At 39.4% G+C, this 21,977-nt stretch overlaps 1 protein-coding gene across 1 annotated transcript in view; it reads right to left on the bottom strand.

Annotated features, from left to right (window-relative positions):
• LOC149266318 (Phospholipid/glycerol acyltransferase family protein) overlaps window positions 1–21,977 on the bottom strand; it is an 80,641-nt gene that overhangs the window by 39,955 nt on the left and 18,709 nt on the right. Inside the window, exon 4 of the mRNA XM_089430292.1 lies at window positions 6,459–6,656. Coding sequence (XP_089286418.1) covers window positions 6,459–6,656 — 198 coding nt within the window. The remainder of the gene's footprint in view (window positions 1–6,458; window positions 6,657–21,977) is intronic.

Below are 21,977 nucleotides of genomic sequence, written 5' to 3'. Positions count from 1 at the left end.
CTTGCAGATTCAGGGAACCAGAATGTATCTTCTTCACAAGAGACTAAAGCACATAAAATGCCGGCTTAAGGAATGGAATAGGAAGGATTTTGGGAATATTTTTGAAGAAAAAAGAGTAGTTGAAAACAAAATGTAGCTTCTCAACCAAGCTCTAATCAAGGAAGGCTTTGATAAAAATATCAGTGAACAAGCGGATAAACATTATCAAAAATGGGAGGATCTATGTAAACAAGAGGAAATATTTTGGAGACAAAAATCCAGAGTTCAATGGTTAAAAGAAGGAGAGCGCAATACTAAGTTCTTTCATAGAACCACCATGGCCAATAGAGTTCACAATAATATCTCTTCAATCAAGAATGAAGTAGGGGAACTTCAGATATCCCATAAAGCTATAGAAGCTGTGTTAATCCACCACTTCCAAGGTATAACATAGGAAAACATTTCAGACAGAGAGCAAGCCATCAGGGAGATTACTAGAAACATACCGAAACTGGTATCCAGGGAGGACAACTTCAACCTTAATAGACCAGTAACGGAAGGGAGTTAAGAGATGTAATCAAAGACATCAGAATGGCAAAGCACCGGGCCCAGACAGTTTTAATGTGGACTTTTTCAAAGCTTGTTGGAATACTGTTAAGCAGGACATTTTGAATGTGGTGGAGGATTCCAGGTCAAATAAAACCATTCTGAAAGCCCTCAATACTTCCTTCATAGCCCTGATCCCTAAACAGGAGATTGCTCTTACACCCGATAATTACAGACCCATAGCCCTTTGTAGCGTAACCTACAAGATTATATCCAAGGTTGTGGCTAACAGACTCAAACCTTTGCTTCCAATCCTAGTTTCTGGGGAGCCATCAGGTTATGTGGAAGGCAGACAAATTCTGGATAATATCATTCAAGCACAAGAAGTGGTGCATTCTTTAACTAGCAAGAAGGCGAGTATGATCATGCAATTAGATATTTCCAAGGCTTATGACAAGGTAAACTGGGTCTACCTTAAGAAAATGTTGATTGCATTTGGATTTGATCATATCTGGGTTAGATGGGTAATGGCACTGGTGACCTCCTCCAGCTTTTCTATTTTGGTCAACGGCTCCCCCTCAGAGATTTTCAGTCCCTCTAGAGGCCTCAGACAGGGAGACCCACTCTCCCCCTTTCTTTTTATTATCTTGATGGAAGGGCTGGGGAGAGCTATTAAGCAGGCGCAATCTTCAGGAAAAATTAAAGGCCTACAGCTTACTGATAATGGGCAAGCTCTGACTCACCAACAATTTGTAGATGATACCATGCTTCAGGGACTCCCCACAGTCCAAGAAGCTTCAAACTACAAAAGAATTCTGAATCTTTTTTCCTCGGCTTCAGGTATGGAAGTAAATCTCTCCAAATCAAAAATCTTTTTCTTCAATACCAATATTGCTATTCAGAAAAACATCTCCAGAATTCTTGGCTTCCAAAGGGATTCCCTTCCTTCAAAATATTTAGGAGTCCCTCTAACGGCAAAACCAATGCACAAAAGTATATGGGAACCTTTGATCAACAAGTTACAGGATAAAGTCAGTAAATGGACCATCAGATCTTTAAACCTTGCTGGCAGACTAGTTCTTACAAAAGCAGTGCTTCAAGCAATCCCCATCTTCATGTTATCAGCCCTCCCAGCTCCAAAAGGGGTCCTTCAGCAATTTAGAGATATTCAAAGAAACTTCCTTTGGGGTAGGGAGGAGACTAAGAGGAAATGGCCCTTAGTGTCTTGGGAAAAAATTTGTAAGCCCAAGAACCATGGAGGGCTAGGATTGGATGATCAGGAGATTCTCAGTAAGGCTCTAGGGGCCAAACTTTGGTGGCGCTGGGTCCAACAACCAGATACTCAATGGGCAAAGATCTAGAAAGAAAAATATGCTAATTCCTGGCAGAACAGTGATCTTATAAGAATGTCAGGAAATATAAAAGGTTCTTATATTTGGAACAAAGCTTGGGAAAATAGAAGACTAGTACAAGAGAATAGCTTCTGGGAAATCAGAGACAGAGATCTTTCTCTTTTCTGGGAAGATAAATGGCAGCAAGAATCAATTCTGGTAAAAGAAGATTTCCTAGATCTTAAACAAGAGTTGGATTCCCAAGGTTTAATAAAGGTTAAAGATTTCTGGATACATTCTCAGCTTACGGAAAAGTGGAGAATCTGGAGAAACATAGATTGCAGAAATAACAATCTCCTGGAAACTAAAGCAGAGGAGCTCAGGAAAATAATAGAACAAAGGAATACCTTAGTGGCAAAGGGACAAGACCAGATAACAAAGAGGGCACCTTTAATCTTAAGGAAGCAAAAAACATTCTCCTTGAGCTGGATCCCCTGGTTCCAGATAAAATCTGGCAAAACCTTTGGAAACATCCAGGGTGGATGAAAATCAAACTCTTCATGTGGGTTGTTTATCACAAGAAAAATCTGACTTGGGATAACATAAGGAAGAGAGGTGTACAGGGACCTTCAAGATGCCTGCTATGTGAAGCTCAAGAAGAAACCTTGGAACATTTACTTAACAATTGCATTTTCACATCCTGGTTATGGGATTTATTTGCTGCAATCTTTCAACAATCTGATAGGGACAGAAGGAGCATCATTAGTACCCTCATCAATTGGAGGAAAAAATTTTCGGATAATGAAATTCTTAACTCAGCGTGGGCTCTTATACCAAGCTTCATCATATGGAACGTGTGGAAGGAGAGGAACAAAAGAATTTTTAAGGGAGAAAAAAAACCCCTCAACACCTGCTGGAGTTAATCCTGAAACAGCTCAAGGAGACTGTGAGAACCATTGTTCGCAACTTCCCCAAAAATCCCCCCTCAGACGCAGATTTAAAAATTCTCAAGCAGCTGGGGTTGCAGAGGCTCACCCTCCTAGGCATTGACAGGAGGATCATTTCGTCGGATACGGAAAAGGAATTTTGGCATCCTCCTCCGGAAGGCTATTTAAAATACAACATTGATGGGGCTTCAAAGGGGAACCCGGGAACAGCAAGGTATGGAGGTGTACTCAGAAATTCAGAGGGAAGTATCGTTAGCATCTTTCATTACCACCTAGGTACAGCCACCAATAACATGGCCGAGCTAATGGCTATGGAACAATGCTTAGATTTGTTGAAGCAGGGCAACTGTCAAAATGTCATGATAGAGGCAGATTCAAAGTTAATTATCAACTCTATGCAAAAAATTCACAATGGAACTACACCGGATAAAGTCTCTAAACATTGGAAACTAATTCGAGTTTTCCAAAGAATTCAAAGCCATCTTCAGGGCCTGCGCACTATCAGTTTCCACCACGTTCGCAGACAGGCAAACAAGCTGGCGGATCTTCTGGCCAACCAGGGGGTCAGCTGCACAAGGAAAAATGGGTTGACGAAGTGGCAGGAGTTGAGGCCTAGTAAACTGAGAGCTCTATGCTGTGAACAGGCAGAAGATGATAGGGAGGTGTTTAGACTCAATACCATGGGGAATAGCTCGATTTGATTTTCCCGTGGTTGAACCTTCTTTTTGGGTAATGTTTGCAGAAGAAATAGAACCCTGTCTGGTAGACCAGACTCAAGGTGTAAGGGTGGTGCAGATCTCAGATGTTTCTCTTAAGTCTCGGCTCGATGGAACACTTTCACCCTGGCTTTTTCCCAATCCAAGGCGAGGTTGTTCTGCATTTGCTAGAGGAACCAGGTCTTTCAGCAACCGGGGGTTTCAGTCTACGGGGTCCAGTTTGCAAAACCACCTTCCAGGTGGTTTCAGACTGATCGCGCGGCCCTCAGAGTGGGAATGGTTTTCGCATTTCCGCAGCGATCCCATTCATACTGCGACACGTGGCAGGGTGTGGGGGCGGAAAACCGCCCTCCATCGCGGACTAACTTTCCTCCTTTTTATCCGTTGCGATATCCTTCTCATCCGTTGGATTCGGGGGCTGCGAATCAACGGTGGTCCGACAAAGTGCAACTTAGTGGGGCCGGGCTGGTAAATTTCGGGCTCTTTTGAGATGTGTTTTTTTCTCGGCCGACGATCTTCTTGTTTTGATGGGTCGGTTTGTTGGGTAGGGGTTTTCCGGAGGGAGGCCGCGCGATAGCACGCGGGCTTTCCGTAGGTTGGTCTGGGGTCTTGTCAGTAATGTCTTAGGCTTAAATTTTTTATACGTAATGCTGTATGGGGTAGCCCTTGGAGGCTTTTGCTTTTATTTCCTTTCTGTCTCTTCGACATCAAGTGGACGGTGGTAAATACTGTACAATATTTTTTGACTCAATGATATAGAAGAATCCATACTTGCTTAAGCAAAAAAAAAAAAAAGAAGCGTGGACACATCTTCTATAGCTACATCATCTTGGAGCCCTTATTTTGTGCAACATCAACTTGGAGCTGAACAGGTGTACCCTTGGAATGTAGCCCTCCACTTGTTTTAGCCCACGTGTTTATTGTAGGCTGATTGGTCCACATATGTGTTGTCGACCTCCCTTACCTCCCATATATATAGAAGAAGGAGAGTCCCTTATTCATTCATTCATCTTTGTTCACTCTTGCATAGAGATTTGACTAAGAGGAGCACACTAATAATACTCTCTCTTATATCTCAATTTGTACTCTCTCTCTTTCTCTCTCGTGAAGTTGCTAGAGTTTCTTGACCATCTCAAAGCATTTTAAAGTCTAAGGTCATCTCTTGGAGATTTAGAGATTAGGGTTTGAGATGAAACCCTAGGTTGTATTTGTTGAAGAAGAAGAAGAGGATACATCTTGCCTCAGAGGACTTGCTTGAGAGATTTGTGTTTGTCAGGGCTCCTCGGTTGAGATAGATTTTTTTTTGTTTTTAGTAACTAAAGTTTTGGAGAACTAATGGACTATACTAGCTTTGTGATAAGGCTATGGTGTGTACATGAACTTCACCTCAGACATATTAATGAAGTTTACAGCCATCCAATACTTGCGCAAATTGAGATTTGATTTTCAGCCATTTATGTTCTTCATGGTCTGTAATTTCCAGCAATATATATCTTGTTGATTTGACAGAAGTAAAGGGCAATTATAGTAAGTAATTTAATATTATAAATGAAAAGGACAAGGGAGTAAAGGGTAATCATGTTAAGTGACTTAACATTGTAATTGAAGAAGATAAATGTTGTTTTACTGCCATAAGTAAAAGTTTCAGATCTGGTTTCTGCATGACAAGATTGCCCTATAGAGCTGAAACGTATCAGAAGTTCAGAACACTTGGATATCTTTTCTCCTGAATTGCCTAGAAATTTGGGGTTGTTAAAAATTGAATTATTGTCCGCTGACATTACTGTTTTGTTTATATTTCATAGCAGGCCTATTGCTGAAAATTCACAGGGTTAAGATCCAGAGAGGCGAAATTTCTATTTTGCATTAAAACCTTGAGGTTCAAAATTCCCATGACTTTTTAGAGAAGCTTTCAAGGTTTAGTTCTTACTAGGAACATAGTATCAAACTTCTATGGTATTTCATATTTGGGACGCATTTTGCATCAAATAAGCTCTTATGCTTTGAGCTGAATGAATGGAATCAAAGAATAAAATTGATTAGATGGGGCTTCATCTTGTGACGTGACCTTTGTGTCATGTAGGAGAATGTTATCAATTCATTTTCTTGTAAAAAAGATATTTTTCATGAGTTTGATAACAACAAATATAATTGCTTGTCTACATCAGTCTTTTATACGATAGTGAAATTCGAATGAATGATATCATCACCATGGTGCAAGTTATGTTGTGTTGCAGATTTCCTAGGCTTTATTACCAAAAAACAACACTAAACCACTTTAAGTGAGTCATGACCTTCTAAACACCAGTCCTGGCAAAAACAAGGTAAATAGATGTTCTTTAACACACATTTTTGTATTGGTTGAACTAAAATTGTTTGTCTAGTCATTTTAATTTGATATTCCATACAACTTGTTCATTATTTCCAGAGTTGAAAGCCAAAAACTTATGAATTTGAGAATATGAAACAACAGCTTTGTGCAGTTATGTCCTAATCAAGAATAATTATTAGACATGTGAAAGAATAGTATCAGAGCAGCATGCTAGAATATTCCAGTCATTTCTAAAATAAGGCAATTGGAAGAGCATTGATGTGGAAGTCACAAGCAGTTTATGTGGTAACTGCAGGAAACCGCAAAATGCCCAAGCTAAACTTATAATGTGGCCAAAACTATGATGTTTAGTCTGGGACAGCATGATGCAATAGACCAATCAATTGCTCAACTTTTATCCTAAATACAAAAAAAGAATATAGAAAAAAGCATTACATACTAGAATCATGGTGCACAACATAAAAATAGCTTGGCCAACATATGAAAATCTTGAGGACATTATTTATTTTACCTAAAGAAATAGTACCCTTTCACATTAGGGATTTCACACACAAAAGCCATCAGATATTATGTTCCAGGAAAAATCAGACATATAGAAAGGAATTACCTTTTGAAAAATCCCATCTCCACGAGCAACAGGTAAAACTTTCACACAATGGAAGAATGCAGATGTCACTGGATTGGTGAAACACCTGTCTGTGGCACAAAGTGTCCACCTTATACTTTTTGCATCTAACAACAACCTCGGTGGGAGAACTGAAGATATAACCAAGGGATCATCCACAGATGCTACATGATTGCTGACCTGAAATAAAGAGAAAAGTTTCAACTTTGCTTTGATATTTCCAATTATCCCCATAACATTCATTTTCCTTTTCAAAGTGCAGTTCCACAAACAGAGACAACAATGAAAAAAAGCAGGATAAACCTGCAACCAGGTAAATGATTCACTCTTCACTATCACAAAACCTCATAGAGCCAGGAAAACCTCTTTGAAAAACTTAGAATTGCAAAATGAGATAGTTCTGCATCCTCAATTACATGCTGGTAAAATCCACTTTTGTGGTCATCGGTTGGACAATAATACATTTATTTTATCTTATGTTATCTACTGAACAAACAGAAAGCCAAAAGCATTCAATATTCTCATACAATTGCTTATCTGCATCATAAAACATATAACCAATTGTATTCTTCAAAAGTAGAAACCATACAGAAATTGTACAAAGGCATGGCAGGGAAATGTTCCTGACCATAGGCCAACACTTTGAAAAAACAAATCTGTATTTTCAAATCCTGGAAAAAATGCTGCCTTCTCAGAGCCAAAGAATAACTATTGGTACATTTTATACTATAAAATCATATAACAACAGTGACATATTGCAGGGGATTCAAACCTATGAATCTAGAACAATGATCAACAGGTTGAGACACGTTGCCATCTTAGACAATGTCGACAACTGAATCCCAGGGGCCTGCATTCTATGTATTTTGCTTACAGGTTCTACATGACAGAAATGTAAACATGAGTTGTAGTGCAATATTTCAAAAAGAGATTCTAACAATGTGAAATGTAAACATGAGCTGTAGTGCAATATTTCAAAAAGAGATTCTAACAATGTGAAATAGAACTTACACAACCATCAGTTACCTTATGCTTTTTGGTGGGGGCTAGACATTTGACCCAAACCAATTTTGGAATAACTACAGAATTATACACAGTGTACATCAATGGACTTCTCTTACTATTCAATTTCTGTTTAGTTACTAAATACTAAATATAAGACTCTTAATAATGTTGACCTGTTGCCACATATCCTTTCAATATAATGCCACTTTACCAGTAAGTCAAAAAAAAATTAAAATATTCAAAGGGGAAGCTAAAATCACCCTGCAGTAAATTGGCTGCATTCTTTGCCACATGGACTATGTGCGCAATGTATTTAGACAATTATGCTCCACAAACGATATACAGTAAGGATACGGTGTCCTAGTATATATTCTCTGGTCTGAGTTTAATGCACACACTCTCTTAGAGACAGCTCTCAAGTTATTGGCTTATGTACATAAGATTCACTGCATGGCAACGTTGCATGAAGCGGGGATGAAGCAGGGATGTTTTTTGGAAGCGGGGACGTGGAAGCGTCATTTCCCAAAAATCTAGGAAGCGAAGCTTCTCGGAAGCATCTACTATATATATATATATATTAATTTTTTTTGCATTTATATTAAAAAACATCCAAAATACCAAATTAGTTATAGAAGACATGAAAACATGCATATTTTTACATAAATTAAGATAGATATGGCATCCATTGTACTTCAATGATTAATTATTCCAACATCAACCATCTAGAATCTAGATTCCTTTTCTCTTGTCTAGCCTTTGCCTCTACTTCAATTCTATAGGGATATCAGTCAACATTGCCTAATTTTGATCAAACAGCTTAATCCAAGCTTTATAATATGGTAGAGAAAGCTTAACATGCCTAATCAGTGATTTTGACTTGAGTGAAGGGTACATAATTGCTAAGGCCATGACAAAGGAGTTCACCAATCAACAACACCAACACTGGGGTACATATAGGGCTTGGTGCTCTTGATTAAATGCCAATCACATGCCTTCATACATGATATAATCCAAAGAAACGCCACAATCCCATTGATCCTGAAAACTTTTAAGTCCGCTGAATTTTGAATGGGATCTGAAATTCTATTTTCTCCAATATGAACTCTAATGAAGTTGTAACGACTCTCAAACATCCTGAGTAAGAATTTAACATTACCATTAGGGAGCATCTAGGAAGCGTCTAGGGAGCATCAAGAGGCACCTTGGGAGTATTCGGAAAGTGTAGTTCCTCACATAACAGTTTGAAATTTCCAAAAAAACAAAAAAAGCCCCACGAAACTGTGTGAACCATCCACCTTCTCTCGGATTTGTTCGCGATCCGCGATGGATATACGCCTGAACCTCCACAGATCCACACCTGATCCTTTCCAGATCCGCAAATCGGGCCCCCACGGATCCAACTTTCCAGGAATCACCAAAAAAAAGCGGAACAGTAGATCCACAGTTCCGTCGAAGGATCGGTGGCGGAACAACAGACCCGCAGTTCCGTCGAAGGATTGATGGCGGATCCGTACAAGACGCAGTTTTGCCTCCAAATCCTTGTGGGGGGGACGGTTCCTGCAACACTGCTACATGGCAAATATAGTTCGAGGAGGCATAGATATCCTATCTAGTAGATTGTAACTCTCCATAGATGGGGCCCATACCAAACCTAAGTTGCACTAAAACAGATACAGGAATGGTGTTTGAAACATATACGGCAAATTTTCAAAGAATCTGGATACAATACAGCAAGGAAACGACATATATATCTATATATATATATATATATATATATATATATATGACAATATAAAAATTTTGTATCATCATTCATCTTTTAGTCTTTATATTTTAGTCTTTCGAATCTAGATGCTATGTTTAGAAATACATAATCATCATCATGAATTCAACATAAACAAATCATAATCATCAATTCAGCATAAACATTGTCATCATAATTCAGCATTGGCATTTAAAAAACATTGAAAAAATAAAATATCACAATATCACCAAAAAATTAAAAGCAAAATCATGTTACTGAATATTACATGTTAGAACACCTAAGCAATTTTTATCATTTACTAGTTACGTTTACAAATAACCTAACATGCAATGATTCCATAACAATGGGACAAGCCTTTTAATAAAGAAACAGGATGAAAATGTTGCAAGTTAAATGTTTAAGGCGATTACACGGCGCGCATTGTTTGAATGTCAAATCCATGTACTTGAAAGGTCTGAAACAAAAGCGAGTGGCGTGAGGGCGTGAACCGTAGGTCTATAAAATATATTTTAACTTACCTAAAGGATTTTAAAAATATCTGCAGATCAATAAAAGATATTTGTGATGTCTTCAAAATTATGTGTTCCACAATCCTATTTTGGTTCCACACAAAGGAAGTTGGTCCCCAACTCTACTAGCGAATATTTCAAATTGTTGTATAATTTAATGAAACCCTATAAAAATATTTCAAAACGTCAAACTTGCACTTGTCTCATTTAAAAAAAGTAGACATTACCGATTATGAGGTTATGAGGTCCATGAGTGTTTCTATCACTCTGCTTTTCAGTGTCTCGACTCTCAAGTCCTTTCAAAATCGAGTGGTAGGCGATGAATTATATTAAGCCTTCATCAGGCGATGAAATAATAGATGATCGATCCATTTTCTATGTTAGTTGGTTTCCTATGCTTGGGGGATGAACGATATGGACCTTTTGTGATGTGATAAACTAATGGTTGTTACCCAACACAACTCTGATATTAGATTTGGTAAGTCTGGGTTGTTGAGTTGATAGTTCCATTCAGCATTGTTGTCAATGATCACATAGATGCAGTGATTTTTATCTTCTAGGAATTCTTTAAAATACTTCCACACCTTTGACATACCCTCTCCAACAATGTCTCCACCATAACATTGGCATTTACCTCCGGAAACGGATCATAAACGAATCCAAAAAAAATTAAAACCTCCAAAAACATTTCCAAACCCGGATTCGGAATTTCCAAAATTCTGATACGGTTCAAATACGTTTTGACGGCGTTTCACAATAGATCATACACAAATCGTTCTCGTTTCCATTTGAGAAACGAAGAACGGCGTTTCACAATAGATCATACACAAATCATTCTCATTTCCATTTGAGAAACGGGGAACGGCGTTTCAGCCAATTTCTCCAGACGTTTCCAATAACTTAGGACCAAACATCTTGTCATCATGTGTATTTCCCAGACCCAATTCCCTTGACCATCGGGACACTAATCAAATTGTTTTCTCACTTGCCAGTTGGATTTACCAACTGCAAGCTATTTGTCTTATATGTTCTAACAGCTTGATACATAAATCATAGGCAAGTAGAAGCAGAATATGCATTGCTTAACATAAATAAACAACATAAATCCAATCAACATTGTTTGAAATGGATAAATACCCACATGCCTATCATTAAAAGCCAGCCCATTAACAGATTTTATAACAACAAAGAATTAAATTACGGCAACACAGATATACAAGCAGCCACATCACTTTCATGCCCAGCATTTCACCCAAAATGCATATGAACAAGTAACTCTCAGACATCAAATCCAATCTGTTGAGATTTTAAACATCATGTTTGATTTCCTTCTCCCATTAACATGCATGACCAATTTCATGAACAAATCTCAAATAATAAACAGAATTCCAAATCTAAGGAGATCTCAAAGAATAAACAGAATTCTAGATTTAAGGAATATATATGCAAAACAGAGATCATCCATGCAATAGAAAGGCACAAAATTATCTTTTACTCTCTCTCTCTCTGATTCTGCCCTTCCCTCCTCAACCATCTCCGTATTAGCCCCCAACATTCTCCTCTCCTTTTAGTATTAATCAGTACCTCCTAGTCTCATTGACCTACTTTTCTGGTCATTTTTCAGCAATTAATAAAATTATCTTGTCTTATCTTACATTATATTATCTCCGCCACTTCTTAGATGTGAACATAAACTTGATTTCCCTACCCTAACATCCTTCCTGGCCTCTAGTGTGACACCTTTAATGGCCCTATCATCCGCGACTCCCCCCTATCTTCTATGTCTTCCTGTCGGCCCTTTCCTCCCCAACGGGCCTCCTCTAGTTGACCCTAACCATCTCATCCTCCTCCCTGACAATCCTCTCCCCATAACTCTAACAAAACCTCCCTCTGTGAAATTTCCTTAAATTGCAACAATCAGAATTTATTCTTCTAAGTGAATTGTAGTTTATTGATTTTCTGATAAATATCAAATAAATCACACATTGCAATTCTTCACAAATAAATTTTGTGGAAGCTTAATAAAAATGCTAGAATTGAGAAAATAGAAGCACACACACAGTAGAAATGACACCAATATTTTTGGACTATCGTCCCCGAAATAACCTCGAAGGGGAAACTGGTGCAGCAAATGAGGGTTTATTTTATTATGCAACAGTAAAATATGAATACAATAATCTGGATGCCTTACTGGCAATCATCCAACAAAATAATCTGACCAAAATATTTTTGAGAAATTTTCTCCCTTCTGCAAATAATCTCACTTACTTCGGAATTCTCTGTTGTTGCTCCCTCAATCACTGATGCTCTGGCTTGAACTCTCTTCTTACTGAATCTTTGCAACTGGATAGCTCGATCTGCCAAGGAACTCACTCTCCCTGTCTCTTTGATGTGTCTTCTCCTCAACCCATCGATCTACTCTTATATTCTCTCGTTGGATCACCAATCGCCATGACTAAATCGTTATCCACGGCTAAGATCATCTTAGACTTGATCTGTGTGAGTCTCTGGAACTTTCTCGATCTTTCACAATTAATTACTGTCAATTAATCAATTTTCCTAAGTTAGACTTAGGAAAATACTAACACTCCCTCTTAGCGAGGAAGGTGTTTTCTCTTGTTTTCTCCATACTACCATACTCCCCATCCCGATGAATAATTTGTAGTTTGTAGTCTGGACCACCTATGGCAACTGATGTCTAACAACTGTGATACAACTAGCTCTCATTGCCTATCAACCATTGCACATACGTTGATTCATATACTAACCCTATAGCTAAACTATTTTGCATCTGCGTTGTTGCTGACACTGCACTGCTGCCAACTCTACTTGCGCTGCAACTAATCTCGTGTTACTGTTGTTGCTGCAATTTTGCAACTGAGAACTTGATATATTGTTCCTGCAACTGGCTCTGCAACTATCTCCCATCTGTCTCTACACCACTCTAGTATCTGACAGCTTAAGTAACCGGATTCGTTCTATAGGGCCCACGAATCCGAATCCGTCGTGTCCGACACGATTCTCTCGAAATTCGTGTCCAAAAAACATGACACGTCGTGTCCTATTTTGACACGTCGAATCCCCCAGCGTGTCACGATTTTTAGCAGCGTGTCACGATTTTGGAAATCGTGTCCTGTTTTCCAGGACTCGTTAGGCGGAAAAGTGACCTGCGCGGGTATGAAAAGGCCGCATTTGGTCATTACAGCCACGCATATTTTCATTTGGCAAGCGTTTTGTGAGCTGTTGGCAAGTGGAGAAGGGTTTGCAGCAAGGAGTTAAGGGAGTAGAGCATTCGGCAAGGAGATTCAAGCACCAGGTAAGTGCATTTCAGCTCCATTTTTTTGCATTTCTTACAACAGTTTGTATATGATTTTTTGTTTACAAATTTGTGCATGTTTTGTTCATTTCTTTTACAGTATTCATGGCTCAATCAAAGGCAGCAGTTAGGGGGCAAAGGAAGGGCAAGAATGTCATGGGTGGAGATGCCCCTCCTCCCCCAATATCATCAGAGTCTGCTGCAAGTAATGTTGAGGGAAGAGGAGGACCTAAAGACAATGATAAATATCCATTGTGGAAATATGTCACAAGAGAGGATGGGACAAACTCCAAGGGAAAGGGAGGAGGCAATGTGCAATGGAAATGCAGCTTTTGTCACATTTCTTTCAAAAGCACATATTACCGTGTGAAAGCACATTTGTTGGCTTTACCGGGTTGTGGGATTGGAGCTTGTAAAGCTGTTTCTTTACAAAAGAGAAAAGAATTGGAAAAGGAGTCCAATGTTGGTATGGAACATGTGGCTTCTGTTATGCTCCTATACCAATAGGTGTCATATTTCATGATTGACTTGATTAGCTCTGTAATATGTACATACATTTTCTTGTTGCAAAGGTTTTCCATATTTTGAAAAAATCAAAAAATTTAAAAAATGTAAAGAGGGTGTACCCTAAAAGAAAAATCAAAGGGTAAAAAGATAAATGGTCAAAAGAAAAAATGAAAAGAAATGAACCCCAAATAGAAGGGACCAAGAAAGTGTGCAAGTCCAAACGCCACTACTATTTCATTTTTCTGTAAATAAAGCATTATGTACAACTTGTTGAACTTTTTTCCACAATTGATGAATGGCCAAACTGTTCAAACTTGGCAGATAAATAGATAGGTAGAAAAGCAAAAAAGCTCAAATGTTTAATCTGAGCCCTTGGAAGAAATAAGGGCAGACTTAGATAGGCTTATCATGTAAAGAAAAGAGAATTGATGAGGGTTTGCCAGTCCAAGTGCACCCAAAGAGAAAGAAGAAAAAATGATAGGCTGGGTAGGCAGTTTTTCTGGTGTAGCAGAAGCATACTTGTCATAGGTTTTGTCTCTCAAGTTGTTCAACTTACTATTTATCACAAGTACCATGGCAAATGTTTGGATGCAGCTCAACTAAAGCATGACTAACTCCCCTCATGTTTTTCCCTGAAATCATTTACTAATTCCCCCAGAGATATTAAGATCTGCTTAAATATCCTTAAGGTCACTCATTCCTTTTTTATCAGATGCCTAAGTAAATCCCCATTTTACTTAGGGAAATCGCCTCATTTCTTGTATAAATCCCTGTAGTTTCCTTTTTTGCCTAAGTTTTTAAACATTATGACTTGGCGCTTTCCGATTCACTTTTTCATATTAACTTTAATTTTATTATTTAAATCCCGCCCCATTGCCCGTTCCCGTATTATATTTATAATAAAAATCCCAATTATTTATATTTCCCGTCCTCCCAGTTATATAACCATATTTGCTGTTTTAAAAAGGATTAATAGCTCATCAGGAGATTATTAATAACCTCCGCGCGCATAACCTCGGGATTACTTAACCTTTGGTTAATTAATAACCTAATTTGAGCGACCCACCACCAATAAAATTGCTCCCGAAACCGTTAAAGCCGTGGTTAATTATAGCAGTCCCACCACTTAAAGCCTCCGCCACCTCCAATGAGCGCCCACCATCCGATCGGCGCTCTCCCATCGGACAGCCGAAATCTATATTGCTAGCCCTCCATCCGCCGAAAATTAACATCCGGGGAATTGGCGGTATCGCCGCCCGTACCAGGACGCGTGTCACATTCCTGCGTTGCTCGCGGCCCTCCCGTCTGAAACCACTTTAGCCCATAAGCGGTCCGGGGTAAAACCGCTTACCACCCTCCGCTATGCGACAAGATGTCCCATCATGCTGACGTCATCCGCTCAATAAATGCCAAAAATACCCGCCAAATCAATTTTCGTTAAATAAACGATAAAATGTCATTTTCACCCCGATTTTCTGCAAACTGTGCTCCATGCAAAATACGTCCAGTCAACTGTTCGAGCAGTTAGCCCGTCACCTGGCCAAGAAACTCCAGCGTTGTGCTCGACAGTCCGCCATTCGACCTGCAAATTCGTAGTTTTACCTCCGCAATCCAAGTATTTATCCATTTTTGCCCTACAAACCTGCAATTTCACTTTTCCACTGAAAATTCTACCTGAGAAAGCCAACTTTGAGTTGAAATCAATCTGTTTAGTCCATAAAAGACTCCTAAACCTGTTGTTTAGTCCAATTCTCCACAAAAAGCCCAAATTCCAGTTTGAATACACAAGAACCAAACATGGAAGCCCCCATAGCCCTAAATGTCGCACCCATGAACGCACCTCATAAAGACTTGAATTATCTACCCTTGGCCGACAGAGATTTCCAAATAAAAGACTTATCTGGTGACAGGAATCATCTTCAGACCTTCTGCCAAATTAGAGATAGTCATCTAAGCAACTCTGACATTTTTGGACTATGGGAATCAAACCTTCCCATGTACTTTCTTCCCTCAATCCATGTTTTCCCAGACATCATTCACCAATGCTGTGCCAGCTATGACCCTGTCCACAGAGCAGTTATGTCACCTTCCCAAACTGTCCTTTTTTCCATAACTACTAAATCCATCAATGAGATGATACATTTCCATTCCACTGAGCCCCTTGCTCGTCTTTCCATGGGATTTTTTCTTGAAAAAACTTCTCAATTGCCTAACTCAGAGATAACCCGTATTGCTCAGATGTTCATGAAACCAAATTGCCAACCCCAAGACCCACCTCCCTATTTACATACCTGGTTCACTGAGACTGGAAAACTCATTCTTGACATGATATCCTTGATCTTGGGATTTAAGTCCAGTGAATATGTGGATGATATCACCATGGTTTTTTTATTTATCTTTACTCCAAGACAGCCCCCTGTTGTCAAGCATGACTATGCCACTTTTATTGCCAACAAAATCCATGACCAATTCCTGAATTTGGATAGAAAAAGAGTTTTCAAATACACTTCTTATATATACCATCTGTTGTTATATTATCAGCCAGACAGCTTTCCATTTCCCATCAGGAAATTAGACTCAAAAAGAAATCGGAGGTCTGTGATCTTTTGGAGCTCAATCTTCCATAATTGTGACTCCCCTTATACCTATAGTGAATTCATTGACTTATTTGTACACCCAGCCTCCACTCTATTGATAGGAGCTCCTCCTCCTAGGATTACTGACATGAAGAAGATTTTGCAGCTTTCCAAACAGTACAGGATAGGTGACTGGTACCTCTACCAGAATCACACAGAAATCAAAATGTATGGAGGTGAATTTTGCCCTTTTAAGTTGCCTAGATATGTGCCCATGAGGTTATTTGCATTAGAATATTTCAGGCAGATCATCTATGCAGACTTAACACACTTTTGTAATGTAAAGAAGAAGGCTCAGCTGAGAATCAAAAACCAGGTAGGCCCTTATGTCATCAATTCTAGGGATGCGTGCAAAGATGCTAAAACGATCTTAGAAGACCACCTTAGATTCAAGAAAAGTTTTCAGTGGGTGCCATATGACCCATGTAGTTTCATAAGTGACAGAAGGGTAAGAAACAGGCTATCAGTGTATGTACATCATAGGATCCCAGAAATTGAACAGTATGCAAATCAGGAAGAATGGATAAAAGGGACATTAATAGAGGAAATTAGTGAACAGGAAAAAATGGAAAAAGCTATGAAAGATCTTGAAAAAACCCTTGACCTGGACTCTTTTGGATAGGTATCTTTCAAGTGGCCTCAACAATCAGGAGTTGGGACATCCTCTGCTGGAACTTCTCAGCAGCCTGCACAGAAAACCAGCACATCAGTCACAGGGACTTCAAAGGGCAAAGAGGTAGAAATTATAGAGCAGCCAATAATGACTAATCAGCCAGGGGATCCAAAGAACAGGAACAAGTACAAATTCCTCCAGCCCAATCTAAAGCACCAGAAATTCCAGCACTGCAAACTCCTCTAAATGAGGAAAGAAGCAAGAAGAGAGACAGAGAAGAGGCCACACCTATCAGTGGACCTGCTGAACAACCAGGAGCAAAGAGACAAAGACTGAATCCTCTTGTCAGAAGAGGAAATCATTGAAGAAACAACAGACAGTCTAAGAGGTGAGAGGGTCGTTAGCCAGCAGACTTCCCCAGTGGTAGATACATCAACTAGCTCACATAGGCACAAGCTAGAAAGGCAGCACAGTGTAGAGGTATTGTCCACCAGGCCACAAAGCAAACAGTCCTCAGACATTAAACTGACTTTCATAGAAATTAAAGCTAAAAATGATCCTGTGAGGATTCAGAATCCAGATGTACAATCAATACTTGAAGATGGCCCCTTCAAACCAGAAAAGGTTAATGTCTGCCTATGAAATTAAAGAAGGCAAAATGTTAATGAGTTATTTTAAGCCAAAGGTACAGCAACCCCAGTCTGCAGCAGATTACATCAGAACAAACTTGGAGGTCCTAGCCAAAGACATTCATCCATTGGACCAAATTGAACTTCACAAGCAGACTGGGGAAATGGTTTATTCCACATTAACTGACAAAGCAATGTTGGCCCACCAGTTACAAAGTTCCTTAGACAACACAACAGCTCAGTTGCATTGGGAGAAAGCTTCTTCTCTGGCCAAAGATAACAGAATCAAATCCTTAGAAGAGATCATCATGGAACTGGGACATGACCCCAAAGATGCTAAAGGCATAAAGGCACTAATCAAGAAGAAAGAAGAGGACATTGTTGCCCTGAGGAAACAGCTGAAGCTACCTCCTTCAAGGCACCCTCAGACTGCAGAAATTATAGAGCAGAAATCAGAAGAAGATATGATGGACCTGCTCATGAAACTTAATGAAAGATTAACTGATACAGAGCAGGCACTCGAAAAAGCATTAAAAGAGAAGCAGGGAGAGTCGACCTCCCAGCCACCTGAGGTAATCCCTACAGTCACAACTGCATTCCCCTCAACAATTGGATCAGCATTGGCCCCAAATGTCCCAGCAGTCGCAACAGAGGTAATCAAAGGTACATCATGAGCAGGAGCAGCACTAATATGAGCACAGAAGAATTAATAAAGGCCATGGAAGAATTGAGACTCCAAGTGTCAGAATTGAAACGAGTGAAGGAGCAATTGGCAAAAGTAGAAAAGAGTTATGATAAATCCAAAATAAGTATGGCAGAGAAAATAAGGGAGGTTAAAGCATTAGAGAATAAAGTGAGAACATTAGAGAAGGATCTCACTATGGATAAACCTTTGGCAGAAATCAAAGGAATTCTCTGGACCAACATCAATCAATCCCTAAGTAATGTTTGGCCATCTATCCAAGCAATTTATGAACAGATTGACTTAGTGAATGTAGCACATGGAGAAATTCAAGAATCAAGGGCTTTACTAGGACAAATGCCTGGTCAAGCCAATCGGCTCATACATTTTTTGAATAACAGAAATAGGGAACAGCTAGAACAACTCAGCATCCCAGACAGGACAGGCACCATTTTGGAAATCAAAAGAGTTCTAACCAAGAGAACCTTAATGCAGAATTTGGAAAAAAGATGCCAGGATATGCAAGTAGAAATTAATTCTTTATTGGAAAGGTTTACAGTTTTGCAGAATAAAGGGCTACCTAGTCTTTTAGGAAATAACGACCAACTTATGAAACACGCAGATTATGTACATAAGTTGAACACATATGCTGTTAATCAAGTTAATTCATCAACAAGTGCTTCAGGAGTAAAAGCACTCCCCACAGGCCAAACTCTCTATAATAACTTAGAAAACTTATTTTATATTGAGCATGAGGTAAAAGTTAAAACATTTGTTTCAGCTCTAGCCTAATTTTTTCAGACATACAGAAACTGATGAAACACTGAGGAAACTTCAGAGGAATAAATTTCCAGAGCAACAATGGTGGGAAGACATGTTGGGGATTTTGTAAATTTCTCTTGGGTAAGACGTACATTTTGGGCTATTTTTCTGTGATAGATAAACAGAGATAAATGAGGCTCAAACGTGTCAAAGTAAATCTGATCAAAGTCAAAGAATGCCCAGCACTAATGGAGCAGCTAGCGCAGAGTATCAGTCGAAGACAGCTGAAAACCGACTCGCAGAGCCTTCCTCCAACACATCCGACGAAGACGGAGCAGCCAGTACAGCATCGATTCATCTTTTCCCTGTTTTCGAGACTATTTGTCTATATCTTTTGTAAAAAAGGGAATTATTCATCACTAGATATTATCTCCATCAGATATTTTGATATTTTGTATAAATACCCCCCCAAACGAAGTATTTGGGGTTGGTGGGTATTCATAGTTTTTTACTGTAATACTGAAATTTTTTGGAGTAAAAAGTTGTTGGAACCATTTGTTGTCTGGCCTACTAGATGAGGAATTGATGCAGAAGACTTGTCACAGAATTCTTGAATTAAACTCCGGATCAATAAGTCCCCTATATCTCATGTTTTACAGTTTTCTTGTTTACTATATCATCTGTGTTTCATAATCTGAATGGTAAAGAAAAGGATTAATTCAGAATTTGCTTAAACTGCACTCTATCTTCAATCTTTATTATTCTCTGTGTTTTCTTCAGAATTAATATAAGCAGTGAATTCTTAATTGCTCCTGCTTCCTGGTTCTTGCATATTGACTATTTGCTAAGGAATTCTTAACTGCTCCTTACCAGTAATCATCCATCTTCTCCCTTTCAATATGTTGAAGGATTCTTAACTGCCCTTCATCCATTGAAGCCCATTCCATCTGACTCCAGCTTGTATTTGTTCCATGTTTGACTACCTTGCTCTGTGATACCATCCTCTGTTAAGAAACTGAATCCAGAAAGCCATCCTTCTTTGACTCCATCATGCCCAATGGACTGAACTATTCAGTTTGCCTCACTGTTCTATTGAATTCCACCATCCAAACCCAAAACAAAACGCTTGAACTTCATAAATAGCCTAACACATTTCAAAACAAAGCTAAATCATAAAGAGAGAGCCCTCTCTAGATGCAGATTGGCTAGAATTTGTATCTAAAAGATTGGTTTGTGGTTACCTCGGCCGTATTCCCTTTCTTACAACTATGGGGAACAACCTAAGTGATAATAGCTTCAAAATCAAGAAAACCCAAGAATGAAGACCCCCTTCCATTTTTGAGGAAAGCCACCACCAAATTTCCATTTGAGAGTTCTACTTCTACTGGGGGACAAATAGCAAAAAGAAGAGCACTTGGTCCAATGGACAAAATTTACCAAAAAGAGAGACGGGAAGAGCTTGATCTCACCATTGCCTTCTTCTTCTATCAAAACTTCATATCATTTAATGTTGCACGCTCACCTCTATTTATTGAGATGTGTCGAGCTCTAACTCAAGGGGCTCCAGCAGGGTATGTGCCCCCTGGGTCAGAGAAGCTGAGAACCACATTGTTGACGAAGGCAAAAAATGAGGTGCAAAAAATGCTTGAGCCTATTATAGCATCATGGCCAACATCTGGGGTTAGCATTGTTTTTGATGGATGGACAGATCCAACACGACACCCAATCATCAACTTCATGGTGTCTTCCTTGAGTGGTCCAGTTTTCATGAAAGCAGTGGATACACTTGGCGAATACAAGGATGCACAATTTATTGGTGAGTTATTTATTGAAGTTATTGAAGATGTAAGTGTTGATTCTTGTGTGCAAATCATTACAGATAATGCACCTGTTTGCAAGGCTGCTGGCATGATTGTGGAAGCTAAATATCCACAAGTGATTTGAACACCTTGCATTGTCCATTCATTGAACTTAGCACTGAAATCCATTGTTTCTGATGTGCTTTGGATTGGAAGCATTATTGAGGATGCAAGACATATCCGTAACTTTGTGCAAAATCATACAAATGCCCTCACTATCTACAAGGAGTACACCAATCTATCATTGTTGAAGAGTGTTGATACACGGTTTGCCTCTTCATTCATGATGTTGAAGAGGTTGAGGGAGGTCAAGACCGCTCTTAGGGCCATGGTTATTTCTGAGTTTTGGTCTTTTTGGAGAAAGACAGATCAAGTAGCCTCTAAAAGAGTGAAGGACACAATGCTAGATGATGTTTGGTGGGAGAGGGTAGATCTAATTATTCGGATCATGGACCCTATCATTTCTTTGCTTCGATTTGCAGATACAGACAAACCCATCCTAGGAGAGGTTTATGAGGGATGGGATTCCATGATTGAGTCTGTGAGGAGCATTATTCTACAGAGTGAGTGCCCCGAGTGTGAGACATCACCAGAGGCCTTCTATGATACTATACAGAATATTCTTGTCAGCAGATGGAACAAGAATTGTACACCTTTACATTGTTTGGCTAACTCATTGAACCCCAAATACTACAACCATGAGTGGCTGAATGGTGGACCTTCCCGCAGATTCCCTCCACACATGGATCGTGAAATCTCACAGGGGAGGAAAGAGGCATTCAGGCGGATTTTTCAGGATAGTGCATTACTTGCTGAGGTGGAGGATGCCTTTGTAGAGTTTTCCACTGGCAGTGGTCGATTTGGAGGTTATGATGTGATTAAAACATGGGGGCTAAGAAGCCCTATTCTTGGTGGGAAAATCATGGGGCAACAAGCCCTCCTCTTCAGCAATTAGCCATGAGGCTCCTCTCTCGGGTGACTTCATCCTCTTGCTGCGAGAGGAATTGGAGCACATATGGGAATTTGTATAGTGTGAAGAAGAGCAGGCTTGAGCAGTCCAAGCAGAGACAATGGTGTATGTGCACACCAACCTTCGTCTTATTTACAAGCAGAGGGAAGAGTGGTTGAGGGGAAAGACAAAGATGTGGGATGTCTTTCCTGATGATATGGGTCTGGACACCAGTGTTGAGTTGGCATTGGCCAACATGGATCTCAACG

This window comes from Pinus tabuliformis, chromosome 6 (assembly GCF_031772625.1).
Source record: "Pinus tabuliformis cultivar Carrire ecotype Pingquan chromosome 6, CPIR1, whole genome shotgun sequence".
In the NCBI taxonomy this organism is placed as follows: domain Eukaryota; kingdom Viridiplantae; phylum Streptophyta; class Pinopsida; order Pinales; family Pinaceae; genus Pinus; species Pinus tabuliformis.
The sequence above is the reverse complement of the archived record's forward strand: the minus strand, read 5'-3'. Positions and strand labels throughout refer to the sequence as shown.